This window comes from Aureobasidium pullulans (assembly GCF_000721785.1).
Source record: "Aureobasidium pullulans EXF-150 unplaced genomic scaffold scaffold_7, whole genome shotgun sequence".
Lineage (NCBI taxonomy): Eukaryota > Fungi > Ascomycota > Dothideomycetes > Dothideales > Saccotheciaceae > Aureobasidium > Aureobasidium pullulans.
This window is the reverse complement of record NW_021941027.1, coordinates 722,004-735,000: the sequence shown is the minus strand read 5'-3', so window position 1 is coordinate 735,000 and position 12,997 is coordinate 722,004. Positions and strand designations below refer to the sequence as shown.

Below are 12,997 nucleotides of genomic sequence, written 5' to 3'. Positions count from 1 at the left end.
TCGTCCGACTCCTCGTTGGTTGTATTGAACGAGTGTTGCGATGACGACTCCGATGACAACTCCGCTTCCAAGGAACGCGAGGATGCGACCAGTTGTCCATCCCCCTTCATGCCGTTCACCCCCGCGCCCCCTAAAAAAGACTCTGGTTTGTCTGAATTCCTCGAGTCCGGTCTGTCGTGCTCTTCACGCGTTTCTTGCATCTTTGCAAGCGCCTGTAAAGCAGTTTCGTACTTGCGTTGAAGGTTGTCATAATCGTTTATCGTCGTTTCGTGCTCGCTGCGGAGATCGAAGAGTTCTTGAGTCATGGTCTCCAGCTTATCGGCCATGAAGTTAGACTGAGCAGCTTGATGTTCATCTTTCTTGCGCGAGTTCTCCACATCATGGGTTTGTTCAGGTGATGATCCTGCGCCATTCTCCGATGTGGATACTGGTTGACTATCACGCTCTTCGCGTACTACATTATCGGCGGTGGTTGCTCTGGAGGGAACGGTTGACTCGTTGATGAACGGATCTTGCTCGTCCACTTCCAATGCATGACCATTAAGCTGCTGAGGACGTCCATTTTGTTCACTGTGGCGAATGTTGTCGAGCTCTGCCAGAAGATTATCAAGTCTGCCGATGCTTCTTTGGCGTTCGATAACATTCTCAAGGCGGTCTAGCTCGCGTTGCATGATATCGCGATCCTGCTCTGCCTCTGCCAGTTTCTCCTCGATTGTTGCAATGTACTGCTCTGAATTGTTTTCAGTATCTCTCACTCTGCTCAACTCCTTTCGTAAGCTAGCAATCAAGGTGGAGCTCTTTTCCTCGCTGGTAGTTGCACCCTCTATCTGGGTTTCCAGATCGCGTAGATAAGCGTCGTTGTTGGCTTCACGCTCGCTAGCCTTTTGCAGTCTCACCTGAAGTTGATGGGCTTGTGACTCCATATAAGCGAGTTTCGCTTCACGCTCCATGAGTGAACTTTCACTGGCGGAAAGCGTGGATCGAGTGTTGGACAAAGAGGTCTCCAGCGACTGTATGGTTTTCTCATACTCCATGACGACCTGTTCAACAGCTTCGGCAAATGAGTTGGATCGCTTGAGTCTCTCCATGGCTGATTCTCCCACAGCGTCTCTGAGCATAGGGGTATCCTCGTTGTTGTCTTCTTTGGCCTTGGAGATTTCAGATATGAGTTTTGCATGGCGCCCACTAAGGGCGTTGTAGCTCTCCTGCATATCCATAAGCTGATCCTGCAGCTCACTTTCGCGACGCTCTTTGTGGTCGCCGGCTGCCAAGATGCGTTGTTCGCCCTTTTCGTTGTTCTTGTTGACTTGCTCACGAAGAAAGGCGACCTCGGCTTGCAGTCTAGCGATGATTGCAGCTTTGTCGGCTTCTTCGGTCATTTGTTGTATCTCGGGCTTGCTCTGGATAGCGCGAGCGCGCTGAGCGTAGGTGACTGTATTAAGAGTCTCGCTCAAATGGAATTCTGCGGGATTAACGCAAGCAACCATGTAAGTAATAGCGTTTCCACCCAGAGAATCTTGTAGAATGCGAGTCAATCGAGAGTCGCGGTAGGAAATATAACCACCCTGCTTCGCAGCAGACAGTTGGGAAATGACCTTGCCCAAGCTAGCAAGACCGGCATTGATGGATATACCCTCCTTTGCTCTGTCACCTTGAGCACCCGTATTTTTCAGACGTTCGCTACCTGCGAGATCGACAAAGTGGAGCTTGCTTTCGGTGGTCACGATAGCATCATGAGCTGTTGAGTTGTCGACTTGGACAGAGGCGCGTCTGTTGACCGAAGGGCCTTTCTTCAGAGTGAGATTCAGACTGAGAATGGCATGAGAGCGCGAGGACTTTGCGTTGATAGCAGTTGAGTCCGTCTGTCGGATGTTGGAGCCAAAGCTCAAAGCCTCCAGAAGATCATCTGAAGAGTTAATAGGCTTTTGGGTCAGACCAGTGAGCAGAATGCGGCCCTTGGTGTCTTCACGGATTGAGACCTGCGGGCGCTCGGCCTCGGGCACCGTGTTCGGTATGAGCAGATCACGGAGCTGTTCGTTGTAGATTTCGGCGTAGGTTGCTGTCAGCGTCCATGACTTGTCGCTACTCGTTTGGCGATGAAGATTTGAAAGACTAGATACGGCTGAGACCGAATAGCGGGAGGGAGACCGAAGGCCAGACTTGCTTGGAGTCAGAGGAGCTGAGGGCGGCGAAGAAGCATTGAGTTTCTCGAAGAGAGCAGCAGCTGCGCGAGGCACGATACCTGCATGACACGAATCAGTATTAGGCTGTTGGTCTCGAATTGCGTAATGCGCCTCACCAGCATGGACGGGGTCAAAAGCGCCTTCAGAGCCAGCAGTACCCATAGTATACGACTTTCCGGCGCCCGACTGACCGTAGGCCAGAATGGAGACATTGTAGCCCTGAATGAAGGAGTTGACACTGTCGCTGACATAGTCCCAGACTCCTTGCTGCGATGTTTCCTCGCCAAAGACACGGTCAAAGACGAACAACTTCTTTCCCTGAGTGGACTGGATGGCGAGATTGGTCGACGACGAAACGTCACACGTGGAGGCACGGAAACGCTGGGGGATCAGATCGTAACCGGGATCTGAGGGCTGGAGAGGGGGGCGGACTCGGACGGCTGCGTGTCATGGTCAGTCAGGGAGCTTGTCGCAAGTTGGGCCGTCAGGGGTTAATGATTGCTCACCAACTTTGACAGCCGTCTTTGAGTCCTCGTCTGACGCGCGACTTCCTCCAGCGCGACCTCCAAGGCTCAGACGGCTAGAACTCCTCGGTGTGCGCAAAGCATTCGCGATCGAGGGCCGGTGCGGGTGGCCGCTCATCGGAGAGGTGGGCGGCGTGGACATCGAGTCCATGGTTGGTGTTCCAGTAGAAAGGTGGGTGCGTGGGCGCCTGTGGCACTGGTGGCCAGGCGGATTGAGAGTCGTGTGAGATTCACGTCGTGCAAAGATCACGAGAAAAGAGAGAGCGACTCTGCTGCAGTGAACAAAGATGCTCCCCCGACTTCAAACGCTCTTGTGCAACCGTTGGAAAGCGCAAGGGCCTCGAAATTCATGTACTGTCGATCACTCCTGTGCTTCACCAAGCCATTGTTCTTTTCCACTAGACGCGAGGGACAAGAACGTGAGCTGACTGACTGCAGGAACGGAAGTGAAGGTCGTCAATGATCGACGTGTTGGAAACTTTGGAATATCGCTTCACCCCAATCGGTACCTGGGAGGAGCGCCAAGATACTACTATAACGGCACGGTGAACTCGTCGGCGGAGTATCCTTTGACTTTCGGATCTACGCTTCTACCATGTGCCAATGCTGTGACCACTTCAACGTATATACCAAGAATTTCCGTGTGGCCTTTTCCTTTTTGCATGCAGCTCAAGGTTAGCGCTCCCGTCTCAACATTCAAACATGTTCACATCCGGGTTGGTGGATTGCTGTGCCTGCACTTGGATCGCGCCGTCGGAGAGACCAGTAGTGGGGTACCGGGTACAATACCGTCGAGTCTTTCAAAAAGACATCAGATGGCCATGAAGATCGCCTGCCTATCGAAACCTTTGCTGATCCGGAGCTCTACGAGGAGGCCGGGGAACAGGGACAGCACAGCAGCGGCGCATGTCATAATTCATTTGCTAAGCGCAGTGCACTGCATCGAGCAAGCAGCAAGAAGCAAGAAACACGTTGTACATGGTTATGGTACCTGTCTCCGTACAAGAACAACAGTATTTGTGCTGGCGCAAAGACAAGCCTCTAATGTTTCAGCCCCCAAACGGGACCACCTTGCCAGAAGACAGCACTTTTAAATCAAGATAGGGGAGATTGCTGAGCGAGGCATGATAAGGAGAGAGGACGGACACGTCAGACGCAACTCGATTGGCGGTTGCACTTGCACAGTTCAAACCTGTCGGGCTATCGGCTCCTAGTTACTTGCTTGGTCGGGGAAACGAGGCCGCGTCAGATTGGAAGGAGGGTGCACCTCTGCTCGACGAAGCAAGAGAATTGCACCAGACCCTTGAGTTTGGGCAAGATATACGAGTAAAGACGAGCAAGGCTAATGGCTAGTGAAATGATATAAATGCAGTGATTGTCAGGGGTACACGCGTAGAGTAGTTGGCGTGATTAAAAGGGAAAGAAGGACGGAGAATCAATGATCGCGACTGACGTGAGGCTTCTGTTTCTCGAAGCCTTCAATCCAGCCAAACCGCCAGCCCACGTTTTTGCATTTTTGCAAAGTAACCTATCACCGTCGTCCACCCGCACACACCTTACATCGTCGCTCGTGCATTGCTTCCGTCAATCCGGACAGTGCTAGCAGATAGCACGTACAGTACTCACGACATCCAACGGCAGAGCGGCAGCCGTCCGACCAATGTCTTGGGCCTCCTCATGCAGACGACTCGTACAAACCTGGCGCGTTCAAAGACCAGCCCAGCCGATCCTGTCCTTACGCGCACCAACTCCTCGTCCCAGGATGTCTTGTATTCCACCACAGTCCCGCTGTCTGAGCGCGACAGCATCTTTGCCACGAACTACCAAGGCGACACGCCCGTAACTTCTCCCCAACAGCCTCGCAAGGAGCCGCCCCACGAGAGGACCGGTCTGATATCGCAGGCCCTTCAACGCCACCAATTGCAGCAGGACTCGCAGAGGCAAGACATTGATCCAAACGACGACGGCCAACAACACCGCGACTTTTCGACGCGCTATCAGGAACAAAGCTTTGATCGCGATCAGAGCTCTGCCGCCCACGACGGTCCAATGTCAGCTTCGTCACTCTCGCCCATGCGGACGAGCATGACCGACTTGTCCATGTTCTTCCACACACTTCCGCACACGGATCTGAATCGTCTCCCATACCCACTCGCATCCAAATCAAACAGACACTCTCTCTACGACCCGCAACTTCTGCCCACTATCGAACGACCCGTTACGCCCACCAACAACCCCAATTCCCCAAAAGCCACATCTGCCGAAGACCTCCAATCCAGCGCTCAACGCTCCTCGTACAGAGCCTGGCGCCAAGGTCAAGGCCGCATGGCCGGAAAATCCATCGCCGAATCGCAGGGTAGGAACCTCAATTCGGAAGATAACGATGTTGATCGCAAGATTGACGCCAAAATGCCAAAGATCGAGCAGAGCATCAATGTTCGCAGCAGAAAGACTAGCCACTACCTCGGCCTCTTCAAGGATCAAGACTCCGAGCACGAAAAGAAGCGCGAAAAGAAAGACAAGGAAAAGCAGGAAAAACACAAGGAGGAGGAGCTGTTGCTGCAAGAGAAGGATCAGCAAACGCTACCTGCCATTCACGAACATCATGATCATGCTACCACCGGTACGCCTGCGCCATTTTCATCTCCCGCAGACCGCTCATCTGACGTTGCGCCAGAAATACCCCCATCGATAACTCTCAACGATAATCTACCTGCGGAGCCAGCACCTGACGCCGAAGCACCTGACGCTGTCAGCACTCCTTTACCCGCACCCAGCACCTTCGAAGCAGAAGCCGAACAGAAGCCACTAACAACTGATAACGCTGAAGGCCGTGTAGCCCACCAAATCCCACCAAGCTTGCTAGAGGAGATTCGTAATCACCATATCATTCTGGGTCCTTCAAGCAACAAGGCTCCTTCCGAAAGAGAGCCTCTTGCCGAGTCATTCGAGAAGGTCAGTCCACCACATCTGCTGCTGCCCGGATTCCTTTCTCCAAACTCCGAGCGGAGAGAGATACAGACGAGCCATATTCGATACTAACTAGCGTTTACAGGAAACCGTACGTGAAGAAACCCCTCACACGTCACTCTTGACACGTCAGGCACAATTGCTTCAGCAAGAAGTAGCAAAGGAGGCAGAGGATGAAGATTCAGATCAGGAACAGATTTCTTCTGCTCAATACATCCCACATCGTGGCAAGGCTACACGTACTGCTTCAGCATTGCCTTTGCCCACTCCGTCTACTCAAGATGAGGAGAAAGAGGTTGTGGTCCCACAGCCCTCGGCCGATGTTGATGTGCATCTACCTATGAAGAATTCTCTCGAGGCTGGTGTCGATGTTCCGCAGAGTAACGTTGAAATTGCGTTGCTGTCAGAAGACGAAAGTCAAGTATTGCATGGTGAAATTCCACACTCCGACAATCGTCATCCCAATGTGACCCCTGCCGTTCAACTTGCAGAGTCTGATTATGACACCGAGTCTTCGGCTTATTCCCACGATCAGGAAGAAGAAGAGACTACTCCGACACCGACACCCACTAACAAGAGTGTCTTGCACGATCGCCCGTCGGCAAACGGCCAGGCATCTGAAGTCCAATCGCAACCTCCTCCACTTGGTGCAGTCGAGCTGAAGCCTTACAATCATCAGGTGGGCGGTCACAGCACCATCTACAGTTTCTCTCGTCAGGCTGTTTGCAAGCAACTGAACAGTAAAGAGAACGAGTTCTACGAGACTGTGGAACAATATCACCCGGACTTGCTTGACTTTCTTCCCAGATACATCGGCGTTCTCAACGTCACTTACAAGAAGCCGAACAAGAAGAAGAAGGACAACATCGACAAGTCCAAGTCTCCTGACATGCAACCCCAAGACTTGAAGTCACCCAAGAAGGGTTCAGCACCACCCGAAGAAAAGAAGGAAGATGCACCTCGCATTGTCAGCCACTCCCAGTCACAGTCCAATGCTGTTCCGGAAGTCAGTCTCATCAACAACCGTCACATACTTCCCGACTATTTCTTGCGTAACCTGCCTCCGAGACCCGCAACAGCTATTCCTGCTCACGTCACTCAACCGAGCCGACAAACTCGCCCCCACTCCATCAGTGAGATGATGAGCGATAGGCGCTCCTCGTACTCGCCTGAGACAAGTCCTGGCCATAACGATCGCCCGCCCTTGCGTCAACAAGCCAGCTGGGGTGCTACCAGTGTCAACCAAGATTTGAAGATGCAGGTGTTCCGTGACGTCTTTACACCTCCCGTCATCATCCGTCATGATCGACGAAGCAGGAATCACCATGGCAGGCACCTCCGAAAAGTTCAGCAGCGTGAATCGATGCCCTCGCTACCAGACGTGAACGTGGCGAACTCAGTTCAGACTACAGGCCTACAAGAGCGCCGCAACAGTGCTGATGTTTCCGCTATGCAGTCACCACCTTCACCTGCTGATGCCACTCGTAGATTGGCGATTAAGAATCGACGAGAGCTCAATTCACCACACAACAGCGTACAATCACTTGATAACTACATGATAAGCCCGCGTAAAGAACAGCCTTTGAGTTGCGAAAGTAGAAGCATGGAGAACGCAGACGCAGACAACCACTTAATGCAGGCCTACAAGACGCCCAGACGCCGTCATTCTGGAAGTGGCTTGCGTAGAAAGAAGGCCGACATCGACGCTTCTCGGGGAGACCTTGAGTACCACGAGGACGAAGGTTACCGCGGTGATGGTGAGGACGTCTTTGCAATGGATGATCTTGAAGGATCCCCTACCAAGCCAAAGGAGAACAAGTCGATCGGTCTGCCTGACGCACTCCAGGGTGCTCCAGACTTCAAGCTCAATCCAGTTCACAACGCTCCAACTCTGGACAAACCGATTGATATGGGCGAGATTCCACGCAACCCTGACCAAGGCACTGAAGACCCTGGACGTATTGCTCATTTTATCTTACTTGAAGATCTCACAGCTGGCATGGTACACCCCTGTGTACTGGATCTCAAGATGGGCACTCGGCAATACGGTGTCTTTGCCGATGATAAGAAGAAAAACTCGCAACGCCGCAAGTGCAAGACGACCACTTCTCGCGAGCTAGGCGTGCGTGTATGCGGCATGCAAGTCTGGAACGTCAAGACTCAATCCAACATCTTTGAGGACAAGTACTTCGGCCGAGATCTTAAAGCTGGAAGTGAGTTTCAAGCCGCGCTGACGCGTTTCTTCTTCGATGGGATTAGCCATGGCAGAGCACTTAAGCATATCCCTGTAGTCTTGCAGAAGATAACACAGCTTGAGCACATCATCCGCAAACTGCCTGGATATCGCTTGTACGCAAGTTCACTGCTCATGATTTATGATCGCGGTGATGTTGATGAACATGGCAAGCCTCGTCAACCTCCGCCTCAACAAAGCGAGACCGAGAACGGCACTAGCCTACCCAAGTCAAAGAACCAGATTACGCTCAAGATCGTGGACTTTGCCAACTGTGTCACAGCCGAGGATGTCGAGACTCGGATGACGGCACCTAGTCCTCCTCATGATCCCGAAGGTGTAGACAGAGGATATCTTCGTGGCTTACGCTCTCTACGTCTGTACTTCCAGCGTATCTACGAGGACTTGAGTGCTGAAGATGGTGGATTCGTTGAAAGAGGCGAAGGTGAAGGTATGGCTCAATCAAATGGTGGAGCAGGCATCGGTGGAGGCGCAGGTCTAGACTCAGGGAGCAGCTGGGCATGGAGTGATGCGGTTGTTGAAGAGGACCCGGGTGAGGTCAGCATATAACCAGGTAAGGATATTATCGCTCTCTTGCTAGTCTTCTCGCTTCGAGGATGCTGTGTACGCGGGCGTGAGGGGAAGAGTGGACGGACAGGAAAGAGTACATGGTGATCTTTGTACTTGCCATTTGGGAAAGAGGGAAACATGCCAGGTATGCTTACAGAATGGCGCTTTCCATGTCCTGGAATATGAGGGACGGGCATTCTTTTTCTTTCTCCTCGTTCTTAGCATGGCGTTCGGTTGCGTTTTGGTCTCTGCTTTTGTTTTCTGGTATTCAAGGCGTTTTTCTTTCATCGAAAACTTCGAGTTGCATGTATTAAAATTGTAAAATCATTTTCGTCGTGCTAAGCCTTTTCCTTGTCTTATGCTAGCTTTCCTGGTACGAAAGGTAGGCCGGCACTCAAGCCTCCGTCGACAGCCCATGCTTGTCCATTGACATAACTGCTCTCGTTCGTGGCTAAGAACAAGGCAACTCTTGCGACCTCATCGGCAACTGCACCCCTCATCAGTGGATTCAACTGTCCAATTTTGCCTACACTGCCTCTCGCTCTTGCAGCCTTGTACATTTCTGCCGTCATGCCGGTCTCGATGATACCTGGACAGATGGCGTTGCAACGGATGCTTGTGCCAGCGAGTTGGTAAGCTGATGTTTGAGTTATGCTGATGACAGCAGCTTTTGAGGCAGAGTAGTCTGTTGGGCCAGCGTTGGAGCGTAAACCAGCTACTGATGCTGTGTTGATGATTGAACCACTGGGACTGGGTTTGTTCTGCATCATAGCATTGGCAGCGTGCTTTGTTGCTAGGAAGACACTGTTCGGCAACAGTCAGCCGAGGAGTTCCATAAATGTGTTGAAGAGATGATAAGAAGACTGACCTTAATGCGTTCACTTTCATCGTTCTCATGAACTCCTCCTCTGATTTGCCTTCCTTCTTCCCAACCTCATATACCCTCTCCATGGTACCTCCTATACCAGCATTCGCAAAGAAAACATCCAGTCTGCCCCACTTGTCCACGGCCAACTTTACCACAGCCTTGACATCCTCCTCATTCCCAGCATCCACCTTTTTGACCACGACCTGCGTGCCTGGATATAACTTCTCAATATCCTGTTTCCAATTGTCCAGGTTGGAAATGTCAAAGTCGGAGAGGATCAAGGCCTTTGCTCCTGCGCTGGCGAATTCATAGGCTGAAGCTCTACCAATGCCTAGGGCACTGTTGCAGCCGGTGATGATGCAGACTTTGTCCTTTAAACGAGGGGAGCTCGGAGGTGAGGCGATGGTGGGGATACCCGGGAATGAGGAACCTCCGCCGATGGTCTGGGGTGTTGGCGGTGGTGAGAGCGCCAGGGACTTCTTGGGTGCGGCTGTCATTGTGAAGGTGGGTTGTATGGAAGAACGAATGTGTGTGTGGTTGCTGTAGAGAGCAAGTGTTGTGCCTCAGAATACTCTCTCTTGCTGACTTGAGTATCTCCGCATAACATGTCCACCGAGGTGGATGACTTCCAAGAGCTAAAACATACCGAGGTTCCCCGCGTTGAGAGCGAGTCGCGGTGGTGATCATGCTGGTTCATCAACGAGTCGTGAAATCTCCTGCACCTCATCTTCCTGACCGAAAGAGCATCTTGCAATCCTGTCATGAACGACCGCAACGACACAAGCCATGATCTACAATTGACAATTGGACCTCTCGACCACAAATTTCTCGTCACTGCGTTGATAGCCAACATCTGCGTCTACTACCTTACAGGCTTCTCTCTCAGCCTGCTTGCGATTGTTGCAGTTGACTGCATCATTGGCTTTGTGTCAGTCTCTACGATACGAAGTATACCTTCATCTCGTACCTAGTCTCTGCGGTCGGGTAGTCGAGTAGTCGATGTTCCACTCAGGGGACTCTACCAGTTATTGAAAAGACATCGACCTCGAGTGCGTCGACATTTCAGTATGGCTCAATCCCCCAGGCCAGCCTCTGCTATTGTCTGGAAGATCAGATGCCTTGATAGAATGTTGATTTCGACTGTTTGTGTGAGCAATCTCTGGGTTTACTACAATACTGGCTTCTCGGCAAATCTGCTCATCTCTGTTGCAGCTTCCTGTATCATATGCATTATGGCTGTCATTACTGTCGAGAAGGTGGTGTCTTGAGTGCGAGTAATCTCAAAGTTGGCGATGTTTGTCAGGACCACAGTATGGCCGAACCTAAGCAATGTCCATGCAAGAAATGCTTGAAGTCCCCTTGGTTCACAACAATTGTGATTGTTCCGAAGCATGACCCGAATACTCCCTCTCCAAGACCTTCAACCACTCAAGAAACACACAGATCATGCAGAGACACCATGCAATCCTACTGCTGTGATTATCCGACAATGGATAAGCGATTATGACCAGGTGGTGTACTATTGGGAATAGGGGCAGGGTGACGGGCCTGGCTCATTTGACATGAATTTTGAGCGAAACTGCACATGACAGCCACGAGCGAATTCGGCTTGATGACGTGCGACAACGGAATTAGTGGCTTGCCCTCGGAAGTGTCCACGAGTCAGTAGAGTCACCAGGCTTCATGCACAGTCATTCGCAATGTGAGTCTCTCTCTGCCTCCTACACCGACATTCCTCTGGAGACAGAGGAGGTATACACACGACATGGCAGGTCAAGGCAGTGGAAATGCTGGTGGAGGGACAGTGATCGACAAACTCGACTACCACCCTGGACGACCGCTGTTACGCGCTGACGATGAGGCCGAATCGTCAGGCAGGCCCAGTGCCGAACACAGTTATGCTGGCAGCTTCTTCGAACAGGTCGCCGAGGGCATCCAGATCCGCGACAGGCAGAAGATGCAGCGTCAACTCTCGCGCTATCTCACCTTTGCTTGGGCAATCATCAACTGGTCTGTTTCCACTCTCTGATATCCCTACCTAGACTAGACCCAGACTGACGCATGACTGTAGCCTGGTAGCCGGATCAATCACCTGCTTCTCCGTATACGCGCCTCTGTTCCAGAAACGCCTACACTACACACAACTACGCGTAAACACCATCTCCATCACTGCCGAACTCGCCATGTACCTACCCGTCCCTATCTTCGGCTTCCTCTGCGATCGCTATGGCCCTGGCATTCCTTCTATCCTCTCGGGTTGCTTCGCCGGCTTCGGCTATATACTGGCCGCTTTCACCTACCGCAACCCCGACTGGCCATTTGCTGTCATGGTCTTCTCCTTTGTCTGGGTAGGCATGGCCACCAGCTGCATGTACTTGAGTGCTGTCACCACATGCGCAAAGAACTTCGGAAGAGGTAAACACAAGGGCCTTGCTCTGGCTCTCCCTATCGCCGCTTTTGGTCTGAGCGGCATGTGGGAGAGCCAGGTCGGCAGTCGCCTGCTATACGAGAAGAAGCCCGACGGCTCCCATGGAGACATTGATGTCTTTCGCTTCTTCATCTTCCTCGGCTGTACCTTGTTTGCAGCTGGTGCCGTTGGCTTCTTCCTATTGAGGATCATTGACGAGGACGAGATGATTGATGAAGCAATTGAAGAATTGGAACAGAGCGGTCTGCTAGAGGACAGTGCCTTCTTCCACAGAGGCCAGCATCATGACCATCACGAAGGTTATGGTGCTGTACATGATGAAGACGAGGATGACGAGGAAGAGCGCCAACGCAAAGAAGAAGAGGCCCGTAAGAAGACTTGGCTGCTCAACGAGGAGACTAGCCGCTTCCTGTCAGACAGGACTATGTGGCTGCTTGCTGGCGGTTTCTTCCTCGTTACGGGTCCCGGTGAAGCCTTCATCAACAACCTCGGAACTGTCATCGGTACTCTCTACCCGCCAACCATGCCTGATGAAGAGATTCCCACAAGCGCCGCTACCCATGTCTCTATCGTCGCCATCACTTCAACAATTGCTCGCATATTGACGGGCACTCTGTCTGATTTATTTGCTCCAACATCTGTGCCGCACCAGCATCGCAGAGGTCCCAACTCGCTCATGTCATCCATGGCCACTTTGCCTGGTGCTGATGCCGCAGAATCTCAGAAAAGATTGGAGATTTCGCGAATCACCTTCCTCCTCATCTTCTCGCTCATCATGTCTATCGGTCAAGCCGTGCTCGCTTCGGGTGTCGTACAAGACCACGGCGAGCGTTTCTGGTGGGTGAGCGCTGCTGTAGGCGCTGGTTATGGTGCTGTTTTCAGTCTGACTCCTATCATTACCTCTGTGGTCTGGGGTGTCGAGAATTTCGGCACAAACTGGGCATGTGTTGCTACTGTTCCAGCATTGGGTGCGACACTATGGGGCTTGCTTTACAGTGCAGTCTATCAATATGCAGCCAACGACAACGTCGAAGCAAGCAGCGAGCTTTGTTTCGGACGTGCTTGCTATGCTCCGACGTTTTGGGCCATGGCGGTGAGTGTTTGGGTGGCATGTCTCTTATGGTTATACGCATGGCGGGGCCCTGGAGGCTGGTATAGGCGCGGCATCGTCATCTAGTTCCCTTCTTTCATAGCATTTGCATATGGAGGTAGCGTTTTTGA

General features: G+C 52.1%; 4 protein-coding genes across 4 annotated transcripts; 3 read left to right on the top strand and 1 right to left on the bottom strand.

Moving 5' to 3' along the window:
- Positions 1-4,188: 4,188 nt before the first annotated feature.
- M438DRAFT_344807 (SAICAR synthase-like protein) lies at positions 4,189-8,822 on the top strand. Its single transcript, XM_029905301.1, has 3 exons — positions 4,189-5,330; positions 5,385-5,662; positions 5,763-8,822. Exons 1-3 carry the CDS (start codon positions 4,385-4,387, stop codon positions 8,478-8,480), a joined length of 3,942 nt encoding a protein of 1,313 aa, XP_029761682.1. The 5' UTR covers positions 4,189-4,384; the 3' UTR covers positions 8,481-8,822.
- Positions 8,823-8,836: 14 nt separating this feature from the next.
- M438DRAFT_364578 (3-alpha--hydroxysteroid dehydrogenase) lies at positions 8,837-9,845 on the bottom strand (the record flags this gene model as incomplete). The annotated part of the gene is made up of 2 exons (XM_029907733.1): positions 8,837-9,284; positions 9,349-9,845. 2 exons carry the CDS (start codon positions 9,843-9,845, stop codon positions 8,837-8,839), a joined length of 945 nt encoding a protein of 314 aa, XP_029761681.1.
- A 266-nt stretch (positions 9,846-10,111) lies between these two features.
- Positions 10,112-10,707, top strand: M438DRAFT_344806 (uncharacterized protein). The gene has a single exon (XM_029905300.1). The coding sequence runs from the start codon at positions 10,416-10,418 to the stop codon at positions 10,614-10,616; it is 201 nt and encodes a 66-aa protein (XP_029761680.1). The 5' UTR covers positions 10,112-10,415; the 3' UTR covers positions 10,617-10,707.
- A 598-nt stretch (positions 10,708-11,305) lies between these two features.
- On the top strand, positions 11,306-12,953 carry M438DRAFT_271210 (MFS general substrate transporter; the record flags this gene model as incomplete). The annotated part of the gene is made up of 2 exons (XM_029900465.1): positions 11,306-11,358; positions 11,420-12,953. The coding sequence occupies 2 exons, from the start codon at positions 11,306-11,308 to the stop codon at positions 12,951-12,953; spliced, it is 1,587 nt and encodes a 528-aa protein (XP_029761679.1).
- Between the last annotated feature and the right edge of the window lie 44 nt (positions 12,954-12,997).